The sequence below is a fragment of the Leishmania mexicana genome, chromosome 20 (genome assembly GCF_000234665.1).
Source record: "Leishmania mexicana MHOM/GT/2001/U1103 complete genome, chromosome 20".
Lineage (NCBI taxonomy): Eukaryota > Euglenozoa > Kinetoplastea > Trypanosomatida > Trypanosomatidae > Leishmania > Leishmania mexicana.
Window position 1 is genome coordinate 3,272,252 of NC_018324.1, and position 24,893 is coordinate 3,297,144.

Consider the following 24,893-nt stretch of genomic DNA (forward strand, 5'->3'; position numbering starts at 1 on the left):
GCAGCGGTAACGTGCTTGGCTGTCTCTCGTCGAGGGGAGGGGGTCAACACATCGACGTGGACGATGACGACTCGTGCTGATGGCGTTGATATCCTGTGATGCGTGCGGCGTGTTTGCCGTGTAGGGGAGGGAGCGTGGGGGGGGGGGATGTGAGGTACGGGAAAAGTGAGAGGGGGGTGAGAAGATGCGATCCACTGAAGGAAGGATGGCGTACAGGAGGCGCGCGCACCATGGATGGCATGCGTCTGATGGGCTCCAGAAGCAACCAACACGGTGAAGCACCAAAACTCGTGCGGCGATGCGTGCGTAGAGAGGCAGAGGAGAACGGGTGATGGTGGTGGCGGAGAGTTGAAGGTGTCCGACGGGCAGTCGACGCTGCGTGACATGAGCCGATGAAAGAGGGCAGAGGCTATCGCTCCCTCCCCCTCCATGATCGTCATCGCACCGCTGGCCATGGCAGGTGATGGGTGCCACAGTGGCCGCCACCGGTCCAGCCCACCATATGTAGATCGCGTTAGGCTTAGCTTTTTTCACTCATGACATCAATACGTGCACACACGCTCAGCATTGTGACCAGACACGCCCTCGTCCAGTCGTCGGCGATGCCTTGTCGCTGCCGGTGAGGCAACAATCCGGCCACGCAAGGAAAGAGATGTGTTGTTCCCCCACCCCCCGACACACTCAGGCGGACGCGCGGACACAAACCACGCCATACTGCAGAGAATGCGCTTGAGCCGGAGGCGTGGGAGAGTTGTAGCTCAGCAATTCAGGCGCAAGATCCCTCCATGAAGGAGCGCAGCTGCATGGCCTTGGTAGGCCCCAGGCGTTGAATGGCTTCGCGTAGCGCCGGGCCAGCCGACGGCGCCACCGTGCGCACCAAGTGCAGGCCTACAGGCCTCAGCGCCACTGCAAACGCCGCACTGGGAGGCGTGCAGAGCACCGCCACAACGTAGGCGAGCACGGTGTGCAGCGCATCCGAGTCAGGGGTCGCAGCGTGTTCTTCAGCCGAGGCCATGATGCCCACAAGTAGCTCACTCATTAGGTGGCCGCAACGCAGCAACAAGGGTACGACGGCCTCGCTAACGTCTGTGTGAGAGGCTGACGAGGTACCGAGGCTGGCGAGAATGGCCAGGAGTATCTCCGCCTGCAGCCTATGCTGCGGCACTTGCTCTCGGAGGGGGGCTGAGCAGGAGGAGGTCGCATGCGCTGGGGACGGGGTGCTGCTCCACATGACGGTGACAACGTGAAGAGGGTCGCGCGCCTCCCAAAGCAGCTGCTGCACCACTGGCCATGCTGCGCGGTGAGTGAGTGGAGAATGGCACACAACAGAGGAGTCGTCTGACGTTGCACAGTGCTCCGCCAGCAGCAGACCAGCTGGAGAGGCCAGTGCCAGCGCGCGAGCCCGCGTCGACCCTCCCTTACGCAGGTATGAGCGGACTGCTTGGTGCAGCCGAGCCAGCACTTCCTGCGGCACATCACTGAGAAGCGACTCTACCGACAACGCAGTCAGGAGCGGAAGCAGGCGATTCATGTCAAGGGAGGCGGTCATGCCCACAAGGAGGATAGAGGCAGCGACCTCTGCCTTCCAGCCACTGGCAGCGGGCTGCGATAGAACGGGGGTGATGCGCTCGAGCAGGGCCGCAGCAGTATCACGTGACACTGGCGCCACCGTCACGATCCTTAGCAGCCCCGTGTCGACAGCATCCCACTCCGACTGGAGCGGCTGCGAACTTGAGAGACACTTCTCGATGCGCGCGCACAGTCTCTCCTGCGCCAGCTGCGCGAGGAGGCGCTGGTGGTTTGCGGCCAGCTGACCGCTGAGGGCCACCATGCTTGTTAGCGCCGTCATGCTTGAGGATGGGCTGCCGTCAGGTGGCGGTGGTGGTGTGGCGGAGAGCGACAGGGTTGAAAGCACAAGAACCGCCAGGCAGCCTGACGCGTACCGGAGTGCCGGCCCCAGCACCGCCTTCAGTGGCTCCTGCGTGAGAAACGCCACCGCCTGCAGCACGTCACCAGCGCTGACCGACGTACGTGAGGCGTACACGGAAGACGTTACCGAGGTACCATCGTCTTCTTCGCCGCCGTCACTCCAGCCAAGACCAATGGTGTCGGCGGACTGCACGTAGCCGTTGGCCAGAGATGCTGCCGTCACGAAGAGCTCGCACAGCAACGTCAGGGCAGCTTGACACGGTGCCGACGTCAACGAGCGCAGAATGTTCCTCTGTGACTGCTCCGCTGCCGCACCATCACTGGCACTACCACCAACGTCGCCGCCCTCTGGGTGCATCGCTGACGCCTGAGAAACCTTTGCCAGGGCGACGATAACGTGCCCTGCGCCGCTGCTTCCGATCAGCAGAAAGCCGCGCCCTCTGTCGTGCAACCTGTGGCAGGCGTGTAGAAGTAGCAGCAGCGAGCGCAACACGCGGCGGCACGAGCTTGGGTCCGCCATGTTGCATCGACTGTACTGCACGGCGAGCGATGTGCACCCCTCGAGGGACAGAAGACCGTGCTGAAGGACCGTCGTAAGCCCGACAACGAGTTGCGTCTTCCACTGGAGGAGCACCGGAGTCTCGCGGCTGTAGCCCTGCTGCTGCGTTGCGTTTCCCCACGCCACGAGTACCTCGTGCAGCACGGCGATAGTGGACATCTGTACTTCGGGGTGCACCTCCACCAGCTGCGCCGCCGCCACAACAACCGGCAGCAGCGCTCGTCGCGCCTCGTCATCGTTTTCGCGACCGGTGGTGGTGCTGCTGCTGCTCGACACGCTGATCGAGTGCAGTACACCGTAAAGCAACCACATGGCCGCCTCCTTGGCTGCGACATCGAAGGTGAGAGAGGCAGCCGCAGAGTGGCCGCCGCCGGCGCCGAGGTCGAATGCCATCGACCCTCGCTCATCGCCTGTGCCGCCACCCCTGCTAGCCTCACCGGCCTCACTCAAGATGCCGCCCATGTCCTCTTCGCCGTACTCCTCCGCGTACTCCTTGGCGTCCTCGCTGTCGCTGCCACCACCGCGCACGGTGTCGGCTGCGCCCGCCACCTCCACGGCCGCGAACATATCCGTGCCCCGCTTCGCAACGTCCACCTGCACATGTGGCGAACGCGCCTGCAAAACTGCGCGGATGCCGTCAAGGTACATCTTTAGTGGTGAGTCGGCCCCACCGGCCTCGAGAGGTGCCCATGTGCTGCGCTGCGACAGTAGCAGCGTGTACATGGACTGCGCAACAGACACCCACTCCCTCCGCGTCGCTGCTGCAATGGCAACGTCCACCTGCACCGCAACGTCGACAGGGTTTAGCAGCCGCACGTTGCCGCGCGCCGCAGATGGCGAAACCTCTGTGACCCCCTCTATCGCCATCCTCCAGAGAACAGCGAGACGCCTTGATACATCGTCGTCCAGCATCACACGTCGGCGGAGGGCTGTGCTCTGCCCTCGCACCCGCATATTAGCCCGAAACGCCGTGTTCACTTCATCAGGGGGTATGAAGGTCACGTGGTCGAGGCACTGATGCAACAATGCGTACCACAAGTCGTGTTGCTCACGCGTGCCTGGGAGCGCCGCCTGTCCCCCTTCGCGCTGCTGCTTCAGCGTGTAGATGTGCACGGCATCAAGTGCCGCCGCCACCACCGTGGACGAAGAGGCGCGCTGCCCTCGTAGAGCTGCGGCGTGGCTCTGTTGCAGGAGTGCCAGCGCGGTGGCATGCCGAACGGCGGACGCGCCGGCCATGTTACCCGGGAACGCTGTCCACAGCTGCTGCACAGCCGTGAGCACGCTTAACGCCGACGCCGGCGACCACCAAAAGCGGTTCCCGGCGGTCATGGGGGCGAGCAGAGCCGCCATGACGCTGTCGAACAACGCCGCCTCCACCTCTGCCGGATACGCGCGCGTAAGGCGGAGGGAGAGAAGCAAAAGGAGCGGCGCAGACATGACCGCCGCGGTGTTCGCTGTTGGCGCGGAGCTGGTGATTTGCTTCCATGCTTCTACCAGCAGCGATGTAGCGAGCGGAAGGGTCGGGCTGCTATCGTTGTCTGTGCTCGTCGCAACGGCTGTGGCTGCTCTACATTCCTTGTAGCAGCTGTGTGCCTCACTGAGTACCATGAGCGCGCTGAGGGCGTCATACTGGACTGACTTACCCACGAACCCCTGCGTCGCGGCGCTCATGGTCTGGCTGGTGTACAGGTCCACCTGGCCCGTGGAGACCAAGCAGTGCCCCAGCACCCTGGCAGCGAGCAGGCGCACCTCCACACTCGCGCGGGCGACGGCAGGAACAAGCTGGGCTGCTAGTGACTGCCACCGTTTCACCTCCGCGTCCCAATCTGCATTCTGCCACAGCGCTGCCGCCATTCGAGGCGATGCCTCCCGCAGGAACTGCTCCACGATGCATAGGCAATTCCACAGGGCCACATCCTGCTGAAGCGCCCGCCGCGCCCCGTCCTCGGTGCTCTCCGCGGCACCGGCGCCCACGGGCGTGCAGCACACCTCGAGCAGCTCGGTGCGCAGGGAGGTAAGGAGTGCAACGCAGACACCATCGGCACCGGCTCGCTGCAGAAAGTGGCGCAGCGTCCAGCGCAGCAGCCGCACCGCGTGACCGCCGCATTCTTCCACTGTGTGGGTCGGAGTCTCTGCAGCCGCGGAGCTTGCGCCAAAGGACGTCTCGGACGCGGGGTTAGGCAGGAAATCCGAACGCAGCAGCCGCATCGACTGCGCGGCCGACGCGACTGCTGCGTCACAGGCGTCAGCGAAGCTGAGCACCGGAACGCCCTGCGCGCACGCGGTGGCGACGTCTTTCAGGGCCTGCGCGGCGAGCCAGCGGAGGCTGCCGTCATCTTTGCACGTGATCCACGGCTTGCTGGAGATGAGCTTGAAGAGAGAGCCGCGGCTGATGGCGAAGTACGCTGTCGCTGCCGACGAGGTAGCCGCACTGGAGTCTTGCTCCGCGGCGTTGGTCTGCGAGGCACGATGCGCTTCCAGAAAGCCTACCGCCAGCATGCACTCCATATCACTGATGACTGGAGCTCGCCGTAGCATCGCGCACGCCGCCGCAACAGCCTTGTAGTAGGCGATCGTTGGCGCGGGACTGCCGACGAGGAGGTTCATAAACCCCACTGTGCAGGGCAGCACCTCATCACGAATGGCTCCCAGCACTGCTTTTGTGCTGCCGCGCAGGAGGTCGTAGAGCAGCTGGGTAAGACGGAAGATCAGCTCAGCTTGTCGGTAGTGAACGTTCTGCACGGTGCGAGGCGGGTCACCGCGGCTAAGGCGCAGCAGAAGCCGAATGCAGACGTGCACCAAGGAGACGCGGTCCTCCTCGCCAAGTGTGTCCTCCTGTGACGCGGGCCCTGCTCGAAGCACGGAGGCAGCGTCTAGCAAGGCCCGCACATGTAGTTGGAATGCGAGCGTGTTAGCCACGTCTGCGCTGTCGACCCGCGCACACTGGTGCTGCAGGTGCCGTGCGTACAACACATTCGTGCGCGCCACCGCCCCCAGCACCTCCACGCCGGCGTGCAGAAGACTCGGCGTCGCCTGCACCGCCGCCAGCACGTCCTCAGCTACGTTAAAGCCGATCTCCAGCGACGACGTGAGGGTGAGCATGACGCCCTGGAGCGCCACCATAGCGGTGCGCGCCACTGTCTTGTCCTCGCTAGACCGCTGGATGTAGCCACGCAGCGCGTCTGCCAGCATCACTCGGTACCCGTTCGAGGGGAGCTGCGTGGCCCACTCCAGCATGGCATCTGCGAGAAGCCGCGGCATGTACGCCCGCGCGTCTCCGGCTAAAGGAACCAACAACACGAAGCAGCATTGGATGGCATCGGCGGTGGTGGCAGGGGTAGCGCAGCAGCTGCAGAGCGTTGCTAGAGCCGTGGCAAGGGCGCGCTGGGCGGGGCGACTCATGCGCTCGTTAAAGCTGCGCTGCACAACGCGGCTCCCCTCAACGGCGTCTGAGCCGCCAAAGAACTGCCACCGCACACGGCCGCTGCCGCTGCCGCCCCCGCCAACGCTGCGGTACCCACTGCGTTCTTCCCCTGCAGGCTTCGATGTGGATGCGGCCGATGCCTGCAGGACGTCCGCCAGCACGTCCATCGTGAAGTCACATTGATAGAAGGCGAGGAGGTAGCCCATGGCCACCCCAACGTCGTACAGCTCCTCGTCGGCGACGTTTTGGAGGGACGCCTCGTCGCAGAGGGTGAGCAGCATGTCCATTAGCGAGTACGCTACCGTCGGCGAGGACACGCGCAGGCCCGCCTCCAGCAAACCGCGGAGCGACGTTCCGGCTGCGATCCGCACACTCAGCTCCGCTGCCTTGGTGCACGCTCGTTTTATATACTCGATCATCTCGTAAGTGCAGGCTTGGATGCCCAGCGCACCTGGTTGGTGTTGCAGCAGCGGCGGCAGCACCTGCAGGGCCAAAAGGCGAGCCTCCAACGACAGCATGTTCGCTGGGTGCGGCAGCTGCGCGCGGCGGAACGGCGGCAGCGGCGATCCCGCCAGGTTCCAGCGCAAGAGGATGGGTAGGAGCTGCAATGCCCCACAGAGGCTTGCGGTGGACATGGGGGACGAGGTGCCAGCGTTGTCGCGAGAGAGAGTCGTCGCTGTTGACCACGTCAACTCGATCCACTCCACCACGACATGGCTTGGCACCAGCACCGGGCAGCTCGGACTGGCGGCGCCGATGCCAAGTTCCGCGCTACCAGCGTTGGGTCGAGTTACCCAGCCGAGGAAGGTGTCCAGTAAACGCAGACACTGCTGCAGCGCCACGTACGGGAGCATACCCTGCAAGACGTGGTCGACGATGAGTGCACCAAAGTGGCCCGCGACGCTGCTCTGCTGCAGTGAGGCGCACCATGCCACCAGCGCAGCGCTGGAGCCCACGCGTACGTCGGCGAAAAGCTTATCGATATCTTGCAGCACTTGTGCGTAGCGGAGATACCGTCCTCCCACTCGTACGCCGACCATACCGCCACCGCTGCTGATGCTGCTGCCTGTCATGCTCGAGTTGGTCACCCGCTGCGCTGGCAAGCTCCACTCCACCGTGGCGGCCTGCAGCGAGCTCACAAGCGTGGGCAGGTCATGCTGCGTCTCCTCTGCCATGGGCCTGTCTGTATGCGTCTGCTTGAGGGCAACGCAAGAAATCAGCTAGGCGGGACACGTGTCACGGCAGCAGCGGTTGCGAAGCATGCCAAAGGGTGAACAGAGGATAGAGAAGCCGTCCTTGGTGCGCGTCTGTGATGTGGGCTACAGTGTCGGACGTGACTGGCACGATTCGGTGCAGGGGACAGTGCAATGGTGAGGTGGCGAGGGAAGAGCGAGGGCGAGGAGGACGGGGCGTCGGTAAGCGACTCCTTACACCCCTTCACACGTCTGCCTCTCGCCACCTTTTTCGTCCGAATCAGGCGTGACGTGCTAGACGGGCTGCCGCCGCCGATGTGCGCACTGAGCGAGCACCGTGAACTACACGGCGGTAGACAGGAGTGACTGGCACCCACCGACCACGAAGCGCGCCGTGGAGAGTGAAGTGGGGGGGGGAGTGGAAGGGTGTATATATGTGTGTGTGTGTGGGAGGGGCAAGAGATAGAAATGGTAGCTGTAGAGCGCGACGAGCTTTCGAGGAGGGAGGAGCAGGCGAGAAAAGCATGCGCATCCGGCGCTCATCCAGCACACGACTCACCGAGTTGTGACTTTATCAAGAGGGGAGGGGTGGAACGAGAAGGGGCGATGTAATATGTGTCCCACCTCTACTCGGGGGTGGTGGTGCGCGCGCTCCGCTTGGTACTCTCCTGCTCCCTGCAGCGAAGGAAACACCCCACAGTTCGTACCCGAACACGCGGACTCATCGTGCACCAGTCGGTGTGCACATCGGCGGGTGCGCGTCGCCGCCGCGAGGATGGTGATGGCCAGTCCTTAGTGCCTCCACGGATAGGGTAGCTCTGGAAGACGAAGCAGTATCGTTGCTGTCCTTCTCTCGCCTACGCACGTGATACGTTACATCGGGAACACGCACATGCATCGGTAAGGACAAATGGGCAAGGGAAAGAGTGTCGGATGCACCGCACACACGCACGCGCTTGTGGGCGCCTCTCTGTTAGGGCATGCTAGCGGTAGTGGCTCGCCGCGGTATCTGTACATCCAGCACATGTGAGGCGACAGCCTTGAGGAGAGTCCTCGTAAAAGCGGAAGGGAGGGATGGTGTAGAGACAAGCAGAGGAGGGCTGGGCACGCCGACGGCCACATCCGTGCTCTCTCGCTTGGGCTTGTCCCCTACATCGTTGTCAGGTCCTTCAAGGTCAGTGCCCAAGTCTGCCGCCACTGTGCCTCCTGCCGCTCGTAGAAGTCGAATGCGTTGCTGAGGACATCAGCGGCTTCGTTGCCCTGCGAACTCACCGACAGCACCGCGGCGCGGAGGAGCTGCGCGCACTCCAGCACGAGTGGAGCCCGCGGTACGAGAAGCGGAACAGAGGCCTCGGCGGCAGCGGCAGCGGCCTTTGCGTCTATCGCTGTCGATGCATGTCCTTTGCGGCCACTCGTGTTTGAGGATGCAGAGGACGTCGCTGCAGAGGTGCGCCGGTTGCCGTGGCCTTGAGGCCCCTTGCCGTCGCTGGTGAAGCGGACAGCAGCTGGCACATACGCAGATGCCGCCAGAGGTGGGGCTACGGCAGTTTGGGGGTGCTGCGCGTTGTACTGCGAGAGGGGGACACAGGTGTTCAGCGGCAGTCCGGGTAACTCGACATCACTCCACTGCGAAAGCTGCGCGAGTGGCGCACTCTCCATCGCCGCCGCCGCTGCTGCTGCCACAGATGCGTTGGCGTGTCGCTTACTAGCCGCAGATGGGTTGGTACCAGGGACGTCGACGCGGTGCAGCGGCATCACCTCCTGCAGTCGTGGGTCCTTCTTCGCGCCGGCCGTCCCCTCCAACTCTGCGGCTGCTCGCTCGTGTTGCGCGCGCAGCTCCAGGAGGTGCCGTAGGCCGCGATGGTGGCCGCCTTCCACCACCTCTGTCGTGGGGACGAGGTGCTGCGGGGTGACCAATCCCTTGAGAAGGTGCGAGTAGGAGTGCAGAGCTGTCCAGCAGCGCGCCACATGCAGCCCGACTTCGTCTTCCACTTCTCGCAGGCTCCAGGCCCACGTTTGCTGCAGGGCCAACTCCGTCGTGTCGCTGCGAGCTGCCTCTGCTTCTGTCAGCGACGTGAGCGCTGTGGCGTTGGGCTGACGGGTTAAGGAAAGCTTGACTGCCCCCCGGTGCGCACGCCACTGCTCGCTACTCTGTGCCTGAAAACGCCACCACGGCCGCAGCACAGTCTCGACACGTTCGTGGATAGCGGTCGTGGCCCCTGAGCTCAAGGTGCGCACGAGGAGAGATGGCGTGCTCTGCAGCGTGTTCCACAGCTCCTGCACGCGCTGTCGAAAGGGTTGGCCTGCCTTGGTCGTGTACAACTTGACCCGCTCCTGCTGTGCAAGGCACAGTGCCGCGACGGCGGCGTTGAGCTGCTCCACCGTGCCGCTAGTCATTCCAGGTAGTCGGCGGTACATGTCTCCCGGGAAGGCTTTGATATGGCGCTGTGCCGCAGCCTCTGCGTCCCTCCGCACATGTGCCGTCCACTGCGCCACCTGCTCAGCGTACGTCGCAGGCGTGGAGAGGGGCATGGCAGTGTGACCAGCGGTGGGAGGGCCCTGAACGTCTTTGGTGCGGCGCCCCACCTTCGAAGAGAGGCTGCGGCTGCCGGTGCGGCCGCGCACCGTCTCGGGTTCCTCTTCCCCAAGCGCCATGGGCAGCACGTAGTGCAGCGGCGACACCCGCAACATCTCGACTGTGTGCGCCAGCAGCCCCAAGCGGCACCCACGCGCGTACAAGAGCCCACGGAGCTTGTCCAGAGAGGCGAGCACGGCGCACGCAGACGTCGCCCGGATGCGGTCCTGCTGCATCGCCTTTGTCACCTTGAGGTTGTGCTCCACCATGTTTTTCAGATCTTCTGTTGTCAGCGGCGTGTCGCCACCACCATCACCCGCCGGTGAGGCTGCAGAGGGGCTTTCCTTGAACAGGGCATGCATAGCGGCCGCCAAGTCCATCACCGGTGCGGCGGAGGCCTCGTCCACCTCCCTCACCACCATCGCCACCCCCGCCGCAAGCTCTGCCTCTTCCGTCGCCGCTGTCGTGAGCAGCGTCTGCACCTGTGCCTTCAGTCGGGCCAACCCCTCCTGCACGGTCTGGAACACGCTCAGCTCCGCGCTGCTGTGCTCCACCGTACTAGTCCATTTTGCCTTCCAGCTATCGACCTCAGCAGCGCGCGTCTGCTGCTGATCCTCGACGGCTTTGAGCGACTGCGTGAGTGTTACCTGCACCTCTGCGCGCAGGTGGTCGACGCGCATCTGGACCGGGTCGTCCACCGGCAGCTGCGCCGCCGTGTCGCCGCCGCGCAGCTCCACTGCTCGATCGTGCAGCAGCTGCGCGCAGTCCTCCTCGATGACTGCCCGGGCCCTTTCGAGATTGCGCACCGCCTCAGCGCAGCGGTCTGCCAGCGCTGTGCAGTACTCGGCGCAGAGGGCTTCGTGCCGGCTTACCAGCGTCCGTACGGCGTTTGTCGACATAGCTTCCCGCACTTTCACGAGCAGGGTGGCGCGCTCGCGAATGAGCGCCTCGTCCGAGTCGCTGTGTGATGTCTGGGTGAGAAATGTCTGCTTGAGCGTCTGCACACGCGACACGCGTTCCGCTATCCGCGAGAGCATCTTGTCCCCCCTGTTCTTTACATCTATCAACTCGCGCACGCGGGCTTCGTAGATGGTCGCCTGCAACGTCGCGGGACGCCGATGATGGTATCGCAGCACCTCTGCCACGCGGTGCTGTACATCGGCCTGAAAAGCTGCCGTGTACAGCCGCCAGCTCTCCCACGCATGCCGCTGCAGGCTGAGGCCCCACTCCATGAGCGCACATCGCAGATACTCCTTCCACTCTGACACTCGCGACTGGGAAAGGAAAAACGACACGTGTTGCTGCGCTGGCTGCAGCTCGGGCAGCAGGTTCAAGTAGAACTGCTGGAAGTCCGCTCCCGGAGCCGCCCCAGCAGCCGCCGTCTTGTCGTCATCGAAGTCCTCCAGGCTCGCACCAACATTCGCAGTTACATCGCCGCCGCCACTACGTGCTGTCACGCAAACGAAGCGGAAGGCGACGGAGTCGATGGTGAACTCCTCCCCGTGTGAGGTGGACCAGCGCGGTGCAGCAGCGGCAGCGGGCACGCTCTCCTGCGCGCTTGCAGGTACGGTGGCGGCAGAGTTCTTGCTCTTGAGCTGCTGTTGTGGAGTGTATGGTATTTCACACTCGTCAGAGGAGCTCAGCCCGGCCCACGACAGCCCCGCCTGCTTGCTCAGTTCCCCGACACACGCCTGACCGACTTGCAGCACGTCTGCGGTCGCGTTTGCCACACGACTGCGAACGGCTTCGTAGTAGCGAGTGTGGGCGTCGGCGATGGACTGGAGGCACAGGAGCCCCGCCGTGTACCGCGCCTCCGCGGAAGCTGGCGTCTCCTGTTGCCGCAGCTCCTCCTCCAACACACGCAGCTGCAGCTCCAGCCGGGCCACCTCGTCGCGGTAGTCCATCTCCTTTTCTTGCCACTGCGCGTAGAGTCCGCGCAGGAAGCCGAGCAGGCCACGTGTGGAGGCGAGGAGGATGTCGGTGACCCCCTCAAGGCTCACCAGCATGCTGCCAGTGGACTTGACGGCATCGGCGCAGAACTGGGCGTAGCCGCGCCGAAAGCCGCGCGACACAAGATGCACAAACCACTGCCCTTCCTTCTCGATGGCGGGCACACAGAGCGCCCACGCGGCGGACTGCGCGATGGACTGTTTCATGAGGAGCACCCCGGAATGGGCATCGGTAAGGGAGTGGAGTGCGTCGTCAAGCAAGTCAGCACCCTCGTCGGGTGACACATCCTGCCCATCCTTATCAGTGCCGCTGTGCGCGAGAGACGCACGCTGTAGCAGCAACGGCTCCTCGCTGAGTGGACGCGCAATCGCTTCGACATCGCTGAGGGTGTGCTCTGCAAGGGCGGCTGCCACGCTTGTGCGCGCAGCTTCGTCAGCTCTCACGCGGACCATCAGCTCGTTACAGCGCGCGCGGCAGTGCCGCAGGAGAACGCTCACGCGCATGTGCCACTCCTCCAGCACCGCCCGCGGGTCCTCGTCGACGAAGACGGGCTGATGCACATTCGGTTCGAAGGAGCGCAGCCAACCATTGGAGCCACTGCCGCCGCACACCTGAAGCTCCGCGGTGCTCGCAGACGGTTGCGCAACCTCGAGGGAGTCCACCACCTCCGTCAGCCCGCGAACAAGCCCCTCGGCCTCGCTGCGGATAGCTCCGATCAGCTGCCCTGCTGCCGTTACAGACTGCAGCCGCCCCTCCGGGCGGTGGAACAGCGCCGAGCGCAGCACTGTGATGCACCACGTCACATGCTGCTGAGCCATGTACACTTGCGTGTCCCGGTAGACCGCGACGAGCGTGCGCTGGTAGTGCTGATGCTTGTACAGCTCCCGCTGCCGAAGCTGCGTCGCCATCGTCTGCATGCCCAAGTAGTTCCCGCCGAGCTGCTCATTGGTGTGGTGAAGGATGCGCTGCGCAAGTACCTGTGACTCGGTTGTGCTGGTGACGGCGATGCGGGTGAGGCTGGCCATCAGCTCTTGCACGGCCGCCTGGATGTGTTTGCAGCGTGCCTCCTCCGCACTGGCGATGCCCGCGAAGCACGTATCGATCGCTGCCACGCGGCTGCGGTGACGATCTCGCACTTCGACAAGGAGTTGCACGAGGCGCAGCCGATCTTGCTTCATGAGAGTCATGGCCCGTGCCCGGCCATGATCGTCGGCGGTGGAGCAGTGGTAAATGTCGGTGCACACTGGCAGCACTGCATCCGGGTCAGCATCCCGGAGCGCTTCGTCGTGCGCCTGGGCTTCTGCCTGCTGCTCAGAGAGTCGCTGCTGCTCTTGGGCTATCATCGACAGAGTGGTAGCGTGGCTCTCAGCCAACATGGTGTGCAGCAGCACTACACGCTGCTGTTGCGCTGCGTCGACGTCACTGTTAAACGACCGGGCGCTAGCGAGGAAAGCCTCGATGGCGTCACGGTGCCGCGCGGCAAGCCGCTCGTGTAGTGTGCCGCCACCCGCCGCTCGTTGCGCAGGCCCGGGAGTGGCAGATGCGGCGCCAGGGGCCAAGTCTGACATGTGTTTTCGTGGCGAGGCGGGAGATGGTCCCTGCAGCATGGGTAGTGACGTGTCCATGGTTACGACTGTGCGACGCACATGTGCAGGTCGTCAAAGGAGTCGAGAAAGAGAGAGTGAGAGACCGTGCTGAGTGAAGTCAACTTGGATGTGCACCGGTGTGCCGGCCGGCCCCACGAAGCAGTAGGAGGCGCGGGCACCACTGCAGAGCGAAGAGAGGAGGGTGGGGTGGGTTGAGAGGTTTGAGAGGGCGCACGGAGCGCATCGGGCCGTGGGTGGGGCGAGGAGATGTGTCGGTTGCCTCCGTCAGTCGTTGCTGCCGTCGCCTTGTATGTTGCTGAATGCTGCGCGTGCAAGTTTGAGCCGAGGAGTGGGGCAGTGCAGTGCAGTGAGAGGGTGTGTGCTTAGGGGAGGGGGCTGGGTGCCCACGGTGAGCGGTGACAAGCGGTACGGTACAAGGATGGGTGGGAGGGTGCAGCACTTGGGAGTGCAACTTGAAGACTCGGCGTTGTTCGTCTTGGACTTAGCGTGCAGGTACTTGTCCTCGCCTCTCATACCTTCTCTTCAGCCGTCGCCTCGCTAAGCGGCGCCGTAGAGGTGGCGGACGGCGTCTCGCACGGCGCGCACCACATCACTGCTCCTGTCCGCCACATGTGCTTCAGACGATAGAGTTGCGCAAGTTGGCGTAGGGCCGTCACCTCGCTCTAGTCGCGCAACGACGTCAAGCATCACCTCACGTATTGCCGCCGTCACCTCAGCCGGGGACAAGGACGGCCGCGGTGGCAGAGCTGCGTCGTCATCTGCTTTGCCCTCCACCTTTGCTGTGACGTTGGCAAGGTACTCATCAACAAGCTGATCGACCTCCTCCAGCACCTCCAGCGTCGCAGCCCCCGCTCCGTCCTCGGTGGCTAACACACCATCAGACTGCCGCCGTTTCTGCATGCGAGCCACAAACTCGCGAAGCCGCCCTTTCATAGCAGCAGCGGAGGCACTCGTGGGCGGGTTAGTGAGTTGCACATGCACGTCAAGTCGACCAGGACGGCACACGGCGGGGTCGAGCGTGTCGATCGACGGAGCCGAGGCGACGACAACGACGACGCGGTCTGCATGCCCACCGCCGACGCCGTCCATCTGTGTAAGGAGAGTGCTAAGCGTGCGATCGCCGGTCGTGCTCGTTTCTGCCGTGGTACGCCCGCGAGGCGGGGCCAGCGAGTCGAGGTTGTCAATGAAAAGTACTGTCGGCGCAAGGGAGCGCGCGGTGTCGAAGAGCTGCGCGATGTTCTTCTCGGAGCGGCCGACCTCTTTTGTAATCAGGGAGAGCCCATCCACGGACATGACGTGGAGGCGCCGCGCGTCTGGCAACTGCAGCCGTCGCCCGAGGCAGGACAGGAGTGCCGTCTTGCCGGACCCGCTGGGCCCGCAGAGAAGGACGCCCTTCGCGCACGGAATGGCAAGTTCGCGCAAGAGGAAAAGATGCGTCAGTGACCATACAATCAACTCCTCCACCTTGCATATCGCCTCTTCGATGCCGTAGAGGCGGCTGTACACGTCAAACAGCGGAGGTTCTGGACGTTGTGCGGCCACCGAGATAGCTGGGGAGGCAGGTACGCCGTCTTGCACCTCCACAGCTCTGTTGCGCTGCTTGGGTAGACACTCAGTTTGATGTGAGGCACCATCGCTCACCTTCCGGGTGAGCGCAGGGGAGGAGGGCAGCATACTGGCGAGATCCGCGTCACGGACTTGCACAAGCTGATCTACCGTCCAGTGCGCAGTGCTTTCGGCCAATGCAACGGCAGCCGTGTGACATGCGGTCCGCTGCAGCGACGACACCGGTGGCCAACGTGCCAAGCGTCGCGTCAGGTAGGCGGTGCGGTCCTCAGTCGTCGACATGGCGAGTCGCTCATGTTGTGAGCCTACGCGCGAGAGTAGCGCCGGCGGCGTGTCGCGCACATCCTCCGTGAAAGACCAAACGATCGCTGGTACAGCGCTGGCGTGCAGGGCATCCAGGCACACGCACAGCTGGTGTATCACGCTGGCCACGAGTGAGTTGGCGTTGCCCTCCAACAGGTGCAGAGATTCCATAACAATAAGCAGGCATGGGGAGACCTGTACTGCGCTGGAGGAAGGGGCGGCAGAGGTGCACAACAGCGGTGGCCGCAGCACCGCCTCCACCACTTCCAACGCCTCCAACTCGTGGAGAGTCAGCACCTCGGCAAAGTTAAGGCGACGGGCCTCAAGCACAAACACCCGCGTGCTCGATACCTGGACAACCGATGGCGTGGTGGCTTGCAGGAGACACAGCAGATGCCGCTGACTCGGCGTGTCACCAGCGAACAGGAGTGACGACAGGGAGGGTGCAGAGACACCAGCCTTCCTGGATGGCCCACGGCTGCTGGCGAGGACGCCATCCATGGCCTGAGCGGCTCGCTCCAAGTGTTGAAGCGCTGCGGCGTGGGCCCGCGTGACGGCGCGGCGAAGCAGCGCGTACTCATCTCGCTGTTCGGCGCATCGCTGCATGCGGGTCAGAAGGGCTGTTCGTGAGCAGCAGCACCGACTCAGCATCTCACGAAGCGAGCGGTGCGTCACGCGCACTCGCTCATCGCGTACCAGCTGACGTAAATCCAACTCCGCCAAGGACGCGGTGCCACGTCCATCCTTGCCACCATGATGTACACTGGCCAGGGACCCTAGCCCGGCCTCTGTGCTTACTGTCAGGTACACGGCGCACCCCTGCAGCGGGTTCCACACCTTCACGGACGGGGGCTGCATTGACTCGATACCGTCGAGGTAGCTCCATTCAGCCGTCATCATGACGCTGCGGCCCAGGCACGAGAGGCCCAGCGTGCGAAGCACGGTACCCTCTGCTGTGGAAGAGCCCTGCGGCCAGGGCATCGCTGCCTCCACAATGGCGGCCACAAACGACCGCTGTTCGTCAATCGGATATCGAGGCAGATCGCCAACTGCCGGCCACCAAAGTGCGGGTGCCTCGAGCACCAACGCGTCAGTGAAGCCCGCCATGCATGTACTTGCTTGTGCGTGACTCAGTTGGCGACGAGTGCATGTGGTGGTTGTCGTGGGTGCGTGCATCAGAGAGAGAGAGATGAAGGGAGTCACAGAGGGAGAAGACGACAAGAGAAGATCCAATATGGGTAAGTAAAGGGGGAGGGGCGGCAAACACAGCGCCGTTGTTTGCCTGTGTATGTGCGATCGACCCCCGTGCGTGGAGAAGCTTTCGATGGCGGCCGCAGAAGGATCGAAAAACGCTCATGGGCCATATGCGGTTAATGCCTGCGCTTGGTCGCGAGCGCTTGAGTAGACAACGCGGTGCTCCTGCAGAAAAAGCCTACATTGCTATGACCCTTGGCTGCGCGCACCACGAGCTTACATGGACGACGTGCATGTTTCTTCCTTCCACTGTGCCCATTGATGCCACGAGCACGTCAGCACACGTACACGCATACGCGACCACCGCACATCTACCTCTGTCACACTGCGGCTCCATCCCCGTCGTCTCGGACGCGCCGTCCCTGCCGTCGAATCGGGGCCACGCACCTAACGGGCTCTCTAGCCACCTTCGACCTCTCCTCGTGGAAGTAACCACAGGCACGACGATCATCTCAGAGGTCCCCACGATCCCGCGAGTACGTTAGGGTGCTACGCTGAACTTCCTCAGCGCCGTGATGACAGCGTCGGCATCGACCCAGTTGAACTCCCGAGCGCAGTCCGAAAACACCGCCCCGGTTATCGTAGCTGGCTGGGGCTGCAGTACATTGTGGAGGAGCAAGTCCAGGAGGCTTACGGTGGAGCGGTGAGGACGGAGGCCAGGCCGCTGTGGCTTGAGTTTGTCTTCCAGACGGCCGCGCACTGGTCGCGAGACGATTTGCTCAGGTGAGTTGCACAGGTTGCTGGCCAGTGTTACAGAGTGGTAAGGCGCGGGATCATCATCGGGCTTGTGCGGCTTCAGGGGGGCACAATGAGTCCTTCCCTTCCATGTAGCAGGGACAGGGCCAGTGTGGCGACGCTAAGGCTGCATGTGTCCAGCAGTGCGCTCCTGCCGTGCATCGGGAGGGCCTTGGGACTCTCGCAGAGAACTTGGCGAAGTGTCGCCTCGAGCACACCCATCGCGAACGGCTTGAGGGGCGTGGGGTTTAGATTCCGTGGGACGCGGAAGGGGACTGCCGGATGTCGCGCTGACTTCTGCTGGCACATCGTCACCAATACGCTGGGCTGCCCTTGCGCACTCAGGTGGCGGTCGTCTTGTCGCATTGGCCGTGCATGTAGTGCGCAGATATAGGGGGAGGGGCAACGGCGCTGCCGGATTATATCCAACCTTCATGGGGGGCTCGTTGGGCTCTTTGCCGAGCATGTCTAAGAGAGGGCGATGCTCGGGCAACGCGCAGGGGACCTTCTTGAGTGCTGCTTCCCATCGCGTCCGTTTTGGCGTCCAGAGCTGCCTATAGGCTGCTCTGCCAGCTGGGTCAGCCTTTCCGGTCGTCTTCGCTGCGAGCCCAGTGGTGTCTGTGCGGTCTGGTGTGACGGTACGGGCGATTCACCGTTGCTCCGTGGTGCGCTTTCGGATTGCCGCCGTGGCCGGGGTCCGCGCGGCGCTCCGAAGCTCGCGCGTCTCCGCTTCTGTGCTGCTGTGGTGTAGGCGCGATCATTGCGGATCGATTTGGTAGCCACGGAGCGGTACAGTTTCCACGTCGCGTCCTGGAGGGAGCACGATTCGCCGCCAGCCATCTCTGGCGGCACCCGGGCCATACCCCCTCCTCAAAGTGGACGGTGGACCGAATCGCGCAGTGGCCACTCGGCGCCGTGGTGGTGGTGCCATGTCGAGGTCTCTTTATCGCCTGCACAGGCCCAGCATTCGGCATTGGACCAGCTGTGCAGGGGTGGTCCCGGCCGGGTCGGGTTGTCCTTTCGCGTCCTACACCGAATGGTGCGAGTTGGCGCCCATTCGAGTCATGCTAGGGCTCAGTGCGACGTCGCTGGGCACCGGATCGAGAGAGCCCCCCCATGCCACCAGGTCACTCTTAGGGGTGTGGCCGGACGTGAGGTGTGTATCCGTCGAGCAGGGTCACCGCAGCAAGGCCAGAGCGCCACTGCTGCAACTTCGCCCTCGGGAACGGGGAGGAGGGAGGGCCTACATCTGCCCGTATGTCGTGTAGCGTGAGCACCGAGACGCCAGGGCCGTGCCTCTTTTCGCCTGCCGCACCGGAATGCTGAAAGCCCGGGTGCCCAGATGCCGTCGTAGGCCTGCCGTGGTGAAACGCACCTCTTGCCGAGCGCACACTTGTATCGAGGATTCATCAAGGAGCCGGGCCAGCCAGCGCCGTTTCGCGTCGTTCAGCCCGCTGTGATGCCACTACAGGCAGCGCAGACTCAGTCCAGGAGTACGCTCCGCATCAGCGCAACGCAGCGACCACAGAGGCGCAGCAGTCGGGCGCGTATCATTGTTGAGCCGTCGACGCGTTTCGCCGCGCACTGGTACAAGCGTGATCATCATGACCGCGTGCCTCCTTTGGCGCACTGCCAGCCCGGCCCTGTGTCCGCTGGCACCAAGAGTCCACAGCCGTACTCGAGAGCAGGCTGCAGGCTCTTTGGCTTCCCCGCAAACAGCTGGGGCACTGGGCCCCGATACCGGGATCAGGTGGCCCCACGTCATCAGGGGATGGAAAGAATGAGCACACGAAACAGAGTACATTGGCGAGAGGGGCAGTGATATGCGTGGCGGTGGTGTGGGCATGGACGCTGCATCCATTCTGTTCCTGTTGCGGGCCCTTTCCGTGCTTATCCACACCACTGAGGGCAGTCGAGTTGCGTATTAGCCACCCACTCGTGCGCGCACATGCACGCTGGAGAGATTGGTGGCAGCGCAAGACCCCTAAACGGACATGTACAATAGTAAAAGGCAAGACAAAGCAGCGAGAGGAACACATTCGCTTCAAGAAAGAAAACCGGCGGACTAGAGCACCGGCCACAGCTACCCCGTCACCGTCAGCGGCAGCAGCCGCAGCAACCGCACCATCTATCGCGTTGAGCACCGTTCTACGTGCCCTCCGAGACATAACTGCTGACTCTTGTGAGGCGGCTAAAGTGGCGCGCGACGGAGACACAACATGAAGGGCGGCAGGGGCGGATGCTCAGCGGTGTAGCAGACCCTGCACCCACTCACCCGGCTTGAGATCCACCTTTGCCGTCCCCATGACCACCGCCGTTGCTACGACCATGAGGCCCGTCCAGAACAACACGCGACGCACGTGCTCTGACTTCGCGGGGCTGCGCCATTCTCGCGGCAGAAAGTGCCAGAGCAGCTGGAGTGCCGCATTACGAGTGTGCTGGTTCGACAGCAGGCCAAGTCTTTTGATGTCGCCGTTGAGAAAGTTCTGCTCCTCCTGCCGCACCGTGTGTCGATGCAGCGTGGAGTACTGCTCTGCCTGCTCCATGAGCGCGTTAAGGGCGTTCTTATCCATGCTGTCGAGCACGTTGCTTGGCAGTCGTGAGAGCTGGGCGTAGACGCGGGCCATGAGCATGATGCCCTCGTCACTGGCCTCCGTGGCACCCATGTCGACCCCCATCTCCTCCTTGGCGTTGTGAATCCACTCGAAGATCGTCTCGCGCTGACCCACGACGAGGGCGGCAGTGAAGTAGATGACGGCTGAACCCTCCACATCCACCAAGAAGTAGTCGAAGAGCCGGGCCAACACCTCTAGGCTGTCGATGCTGTGTACGTACCACGTAATCATCCAGGAGACAGCGTAATGGGACTCCGGTCCCACCCCGCACCACTCCAGGGCAGCAGCCAAGGGAGGGTCCTCCTGCGCAATGATGGCGTGCATGGCATACAGCATCGCCTCGGAGCTCTTCAGATGGCGCGCGCTGAACCGTTTCCAACGAGTTACCAGAAGCTTCTCGCACACCGACACCACTTCCTCCCACTCCGTGTACGGACTCAGCATGTACATCATATAGCCCATGAGCTCGTGCAAGCCCTGATAGTAGAAGCGCTCTGGGTTGTGCAGGAGTACGCGCAGGATCATGCTCTTCAACCGCCGCCGTTGCTCAGTGCGCTCTGCCGAGTGCGGATACAAAGTCCATAGCGAGCGCTCGATGTCTGCCTCCACTACGCGCGGCTGGCAGTTGTCGGGCAAGTGGTACCACGACATGGGCCACAGCACACTGCCGGAGAAGTCCTGCACAGGCGTCTCGTTTCGGCTCGCCACGTCCTTAGCGAGCTCGAGGAAGTGGCCGGCTTCGCTTTTCACGCGTCGCGAGAGCTGCGAGAGGGCGCGCCGTCGAACTGGTGCGAACACTAACGGCCTCTCGTCTCCTGCGCTACCGCAGGTGTCAGCGGCCTCCTCTATTTGTTCTGTGGGGGGCGCTGGGCGTGGAGGCTCTAGCGAGGGGTGGCGGTGGCGACGTAGTGATGCCGCCGTCGCGCTAAGCGCGAGTCCAGCACCGGTGGACAAGAGGTTGCCCCGGGGAGAAGAGTCGCTGCTGACACCACCGCCGTCTTTGCGTTGCTTCACTTCAGGCGCCTGACTCAGGCTGCCTTTCCCGTTGGGGTGGTGGTCTTCCTCCTCCGCCGCAGGGCTGGCGAAGGAGTCTAGGGAGCCGCTCATGCGCGTGCCCTCTCTACTGTGGTTGTAACTGCCCTGCCTCGTCTGCAAGCGGGTCTCCTCTTGCACCTGGCGGATAATGCCATCACTGAGCTGTGGAACCGCGGTAACCCTCTTGCGTCCAATAACAATATCACGCCACACCATTGCGCGCAGCTGCCCATGTTGCTGCATCCGTCCTGAGCGACACAGCATAACAGAGTAGTTCATGTACTCCGCTTCTGTCTGCTCCAGGCGGCGGCGCTCGTAACGGTCGATGAGAAGTTCTTCATCCTGGGGAGGCGAGGAGGACAAGGCGGCAGCAGAGGAGCTAGTGCTAGAGGTGGACATGGTGGCTGCATGGAGAGACATCGAGCGTGTGCGGCCACGTGGCCGCGTGTCCATTGGGGACGGGGGGAGAGAGGTTTACCAAGGGAGGGGAGACACACGAAGCGTCCAGGGCAGGGCAGCGCGCTCTTTGTGCGCCTGCGGAGAGAACCAAAGCGGAAGCAAAGCGATGTGGCGGGTGGAGGGGGGTCGCTAACGAGGGTGAGGGAGAGGGCACAGGTGCGTGCGCGTATAGGTGCTTGTGTATACGTAACTGCGTTGGTCGGGTGCAGCCGCACTTGAGTCCTCCCCGAGCGAGTAGTGCCAATCGGCCGATGGAGTGGACAGAGAGTGGAGGAGATATGGAGAGAGAGAGCGCGGAATGCCATCTTGGAGGAGGGGGTGGCCCTCCGGAGGAGCGGCCTGCAATGAGGGAGGCCGACAGAGGGAGAGAGAAAGAGAGACGCGGAGGTCTTGTGCTTGGGTGCGCTGGGGCAAAGTGAGAGGAGAAGAACGAAGTGCGTCATCGTGTAATGCTACATCAGTCTCAGAGGCGAACACACAAAGACGAAGGGAATGACACGGTATGGAGGAGAGAGGGACGCTGTTGAGGGCGTGTGCAGTGCCAGGCCGGTACAACAGATAGAGGGAGATACCAGGCATGCACATACCGAACAGAGAATACAACGAAACGTTGACTTGACAGCGCACTCACTTCGGCTTCGACACGTAAGAAGAGCGCAGGCGAGAGCAGAAGCGGTGCCTGGCCGTGTGGCGCGTTGTGTATGAGAGGGAGGTGTGTGTGTATGTGTGGGGTGCAGTGACTCCACTGCAACACAAACGCCCCCCAAAAAAAAAGCAACAGCCAGCGAAAGGAGACAGGCACACACGCAGTGATAGCGTTGCTGGTCGACAAACCCGAGTGCACTTCCCCATGGGTGCACCGGGGGTGGGGGGGGGAGGGGCGGGAGGGGGTCCATGCTCGACTACTCCGAAATAGTCTTCGCTTCCATGCCCTTTGGCGGCTGAACCTCCACCTTCTTCTTTTTCACGTCGTCCCAGTTAGTGGACAGCACCGTGCCACCGCTTTCCGTGAAGGACTTGATCATCGCGCGGCGCTGCTCATCGGAACCGTCGCCGTAGATTTGCTGGAAGAGCTTGTTGAGGGCCGCCTCTCCTTCCGGCTTTGCGTCCTCCTCCACCTCCAGCTTCAGCGCGCTCCAGTCCTTGCCCTTGCTGTTCGGGTACTTGAGGTCCTTGGCCGTTGCAGGAAGCGGGATCTCTGGCTCGCCACAGGTCGGGGCCACCACTGCGCCATCCGCGCTGGGCTTGCGCTCCAGAGCCGGCCACTGGTACGGTTGGGCCTTCACCACGGAGACCTCGACCTTCATGGGACGCACCGAGATGGACGCGGCATCACCCGTCAGCTCCGCAAACAGCGGATCGTAGCTGCAGCTGTACTCGCGTCCGCTGTCATCGAGGCGGATGACCACCTCAAGCGATGTGGCCGTTTTCGTCACGACGACGTCGTCCACTGTGCGGTCCTTGACGTAGAAGGTGAAGTGGATCTGCTCCACGGACTGGTACCACTCCATCCGCACTTGACCAGCGAAGGGCACCGTCGGCATTTTCTTGGGCGTGTATGCCGTGTAATAGCGAGAGCACAACACACACGGAAATGCTGTGCGGGACGCCACAAGCACGGCAGTCGGCGGACAACACGGACGGTCGGCAAAGCCGCCAGTGGCGGCTGAGGAACCTACGAAATGAAGGAAGAGGGGTGTACTTGAGAGAGGGAGGGGGAAAGGTGGGCGGCGCCGGTGGGGGCTTGTATGAATCGGCTTGACGAGGACGACTGGTGGGCAGAAGCACGGTGCGATGAGGCCGTCCGTCTGCGTGGCGACGTGTGGTGTTTACGAGTTAAACACAACGAGTAATACGAAGAGAAAGGAATAGAGAACGCGTGTGAGCTAAATCAATTGCGTGGAAGAGAGAGACGAACAGGCAGAGGCAGAGAGCGCAAGTAAGTTGTAGAGGTGCAGCTGAGTGGTCCGTTGTCGTATGCGGCGCCACCGCTGCTTCTGTGAGCCACACGGGCCAGTCCCCCGCACGTCGATAAAAGAAAAGCGTGTGTAAGCGAGGCGAGAACGGATTGAGGGGAGATGGGAGGAACGAGTGAACCATCTGTGGTGGACACACGACACAAGCTGAGGGCGCGCAGGCATCAGGTAGGAGCCTTGGGGAAACGATCCACCTCTCCTCTCCAGCCATGCAGCCTCACTGTCTACCCCCCTCCAACCGACTCTTCGGCCTTGATAGTCGCGTCACACACCCAGACGCCGTCGCAGACGACCAGTAGAGGGGTGATATGTGCAGAGCGCTGCATCGAAAGCCCATTCAGAGTGAGCGTCTTGGCACCCCAGCTACGGCACCGCGGTGGGACGGGGTTTTGACATCCGACAGCACCGATGGTGGGGAGCCCTGGAGGCCAGCGGCACACAAACACTCGCGCTGGTGATTTTCGCCGTGTGTGTGTGCACGCGCATGCTCCCTCCCTCCCCCTCTAGTGGTGAGACGGAGGGGCGACGTTTTTCTCATTGTTGAACTTCAAAGAACGAGGCGAAAGCATTAAAGAAGCTAAGAAATGAAGAACACCACGGATGGTGAGGTAGACCGTCGCAGAGATGACCGCGGCAGCAGCCATGAAGCGGGCACGCGTGCGTGATCGTGCGTGTGCGTGTGCTGCGCACGTGCGCCTCCCTGAGGAGCCATTCGCTTGTCACCTCATCCGCTTAGCACAACGTTAAAGCTGAACTGAGAGGATCAAAGACTCGCTGCACAGAAGCCAGTAATCATAACACGCCATCATGCTTGCCATGACATGAACGGAAAAAGCGGCAGCGCATCTCCTGCTTAGTTCTTGGCGAACTTCTTGCCCATCTTGTCGGCAGAGCTCTTCGACACCACCTCCAAGACGTTGTAGCGGATCGTCTTGCTGAGCGGGCGGCACTGGCCAATGACGACCTCATCACCCTGCTTCGGGTCGAAGGCGGGGCTGCAGTGGACGGCCAGGGACTTGTGGCGCTTCTGGTAACGCTGATACTTCTTGATGAAATGCAGATAGTTGCGGCGGATGATGATGGTGCGGTGCATCTTGGTGGAGTGCACAATGCCGCGCAGGATGCGGCCGCGAATCACCACGTTGCTCGTGAAGGGGCACTTGCGATCGATGTACTTACCGTTCAGCGCCTTCGCCGGGGTCTTGAAGCCGAGACCGATCTTCTTGGAATAGCGGATGTGACCGGACTTGTTGACGTGCTTGCGGCTCGGGCGGTGCATGTTCTCATTCACCGCGGTCTGGCGCTGGTACGCCTTCTCGTGCTGAATGGTGGCATCCACCGCATGCGCGTGGTAGTACTGGGGCGCAACGGACATGGCTCTACGCTTTGACGGAGTAAAACCTCTGTGGAGCATACATACACATACGTATTATAGAGATGGCAGTGATGATGGCGGAGGGATGAGGATGGCGAGAGAGTGGGCCGAGGAGAAGGGAGACGTGAGGAGGAGGGGGGGGGGCAGAACGACACAGGGGTGCGTGGGGAGGCGGGCAAGCGGATATCCGTGGGGAGGGAGGACATCACCGCCGTGGCCGCCGCATAGGGGGGCGAGGAGAGGGTCACCGCGGGGTAGATGTGGACGGACAGAGACAGAGCGAGTGCGAGTGGACGAGGGATACGTCTTGACAGAAACATGGTGGAGAGCAATGCAGG

The 24,893-nt window shown here is 62.8% G+C and overlaps 7 protein-coding genes across 7 annotated transcripts; all 7 read right to left on the reverse strand.

Annotated features, from left to right (window-relative positions):
- Window positions 1-766: 766 nt before the first annotated feature.
- On the reverse strand, window positions 767-7,087 carry LMXM_20_1510 (conserved hypothetical protein; the record flags this gene model as incomplete). Its single annotated transcript, XM_003875164.1, has 1 exon — window positions 767-7,087. One exon carries the CDS (start codon window positions 7,085-7,087, stop codon window positions 767-769), a length of 6,321 nt encoding a protein of 2,106 aa, XP_003875213.1.
- Window positions 7,088-8,254: 1,167 nt separating this feature from the next.
- Window positions 8,255-13,006, reverse strand: LMXM_20_1520 (conserved hypothetical protein; the record flags this gene model as incomplete). Its single annotated transcript, XM_003875165.1, has 1 exon — window positions 8,255-13,006. The coding sequence occupies one exon, from the start codon at window positions 13,004-13,006 to the stop codon at window positions 8,255-8,257; it is 4,752 nt and encodes a 1,583-aa protein (XP_003875214.1).
- A 768-nt stretch (window positions 13,007-13,774) lies between these two features.
- On the reverse strand, window positions 13,775-16,282 carry LMXM_20_1530 (cell division cycle protein-like protein; the record flags this gene model as incomplete). The annotated part of the gene is made up of 1 exon (XM_003875166.1): window positions 13,775-16,282. The coding sequence occupies one exon, from the start codon at window positions 16,280-16,282 to the stop codon at window positions 13,775-13,777; it is 2,508 nt and encodes an 835-aa protein (XP_003875215.1).
- An 873-nt stretch (window positions 16,283-17,155) lies between these two features.
- Window positions 17,156-17,404, reverse strand: LMXM_20_1540 (hypothetical protein, unknown function; the record flags this gene model as incomplete). The annotated part of the gene is made up of 1 exon (XM_003875167.1): window positions 17,156-17,404. The coding sequence occupies one exon, from the start codon at window positions 17,402-17,404 to the stop codon at window positions 17,156-17,158; it is 249 nt and encodes an 82-aa protein (XP_003875216.1).
- A 1,934-nt stretch (window positions 17,405-19,338) lies between these two features.
- On the reverse strand, window positions 19,339-21,165 carry LMXM_20_1630 (conserved hypothetical protein; the record flags this gene model as incomplete). Its single annotated transcript, XM_003875168.1, has 1 exon — window positions 19,339-21,165. One exon carries the CDS (start codon window positions 21,163-21,165, stop codon window positions 19,339-19,341), a length of 1,827 nt encoding a protein of 608 aa, XP_003875217.1.
- Window positions 21,166-22,106: 941 nt separating this feature from the next.
- Window positions 22,107-22,748, reverse strand: LMXM_20_1640 (phosphatase-like protein; the record flags this gene model as incomplete). The annotated part of the gene is made up of 1 exon (XM_003875169.1): window positions 22,107-22,748. The coding sequence occupies one exon, from the start codon at window positions 22,746-22,748 to the stop codon at window positions 22,107-22,109; it is 642 nt and encodes a 213-aa protein (XP_003875218.1).
- A 1,285-nt stretch (window positions 22,749-24,033) lies between these two features.
- LMXM_20_1650 (ribosomal protein S11 homolog) lies at window positions 24,034-24,459 on the reverse strand (the record flags this gene model as incomplete). The annotated part of the gene is made up of 1 exon (XM_003875170.1): window positions 24,034-24,459. One exon carries the CDS (start codon window positions 24,457-24,459, stop codon window positions 24,034-24,036), a length of 426 nt encoding a protein of 141 aa, XP_003875219.1.
- Window positions 24,460-24,893: the final 434 nt, after the last annotated feature.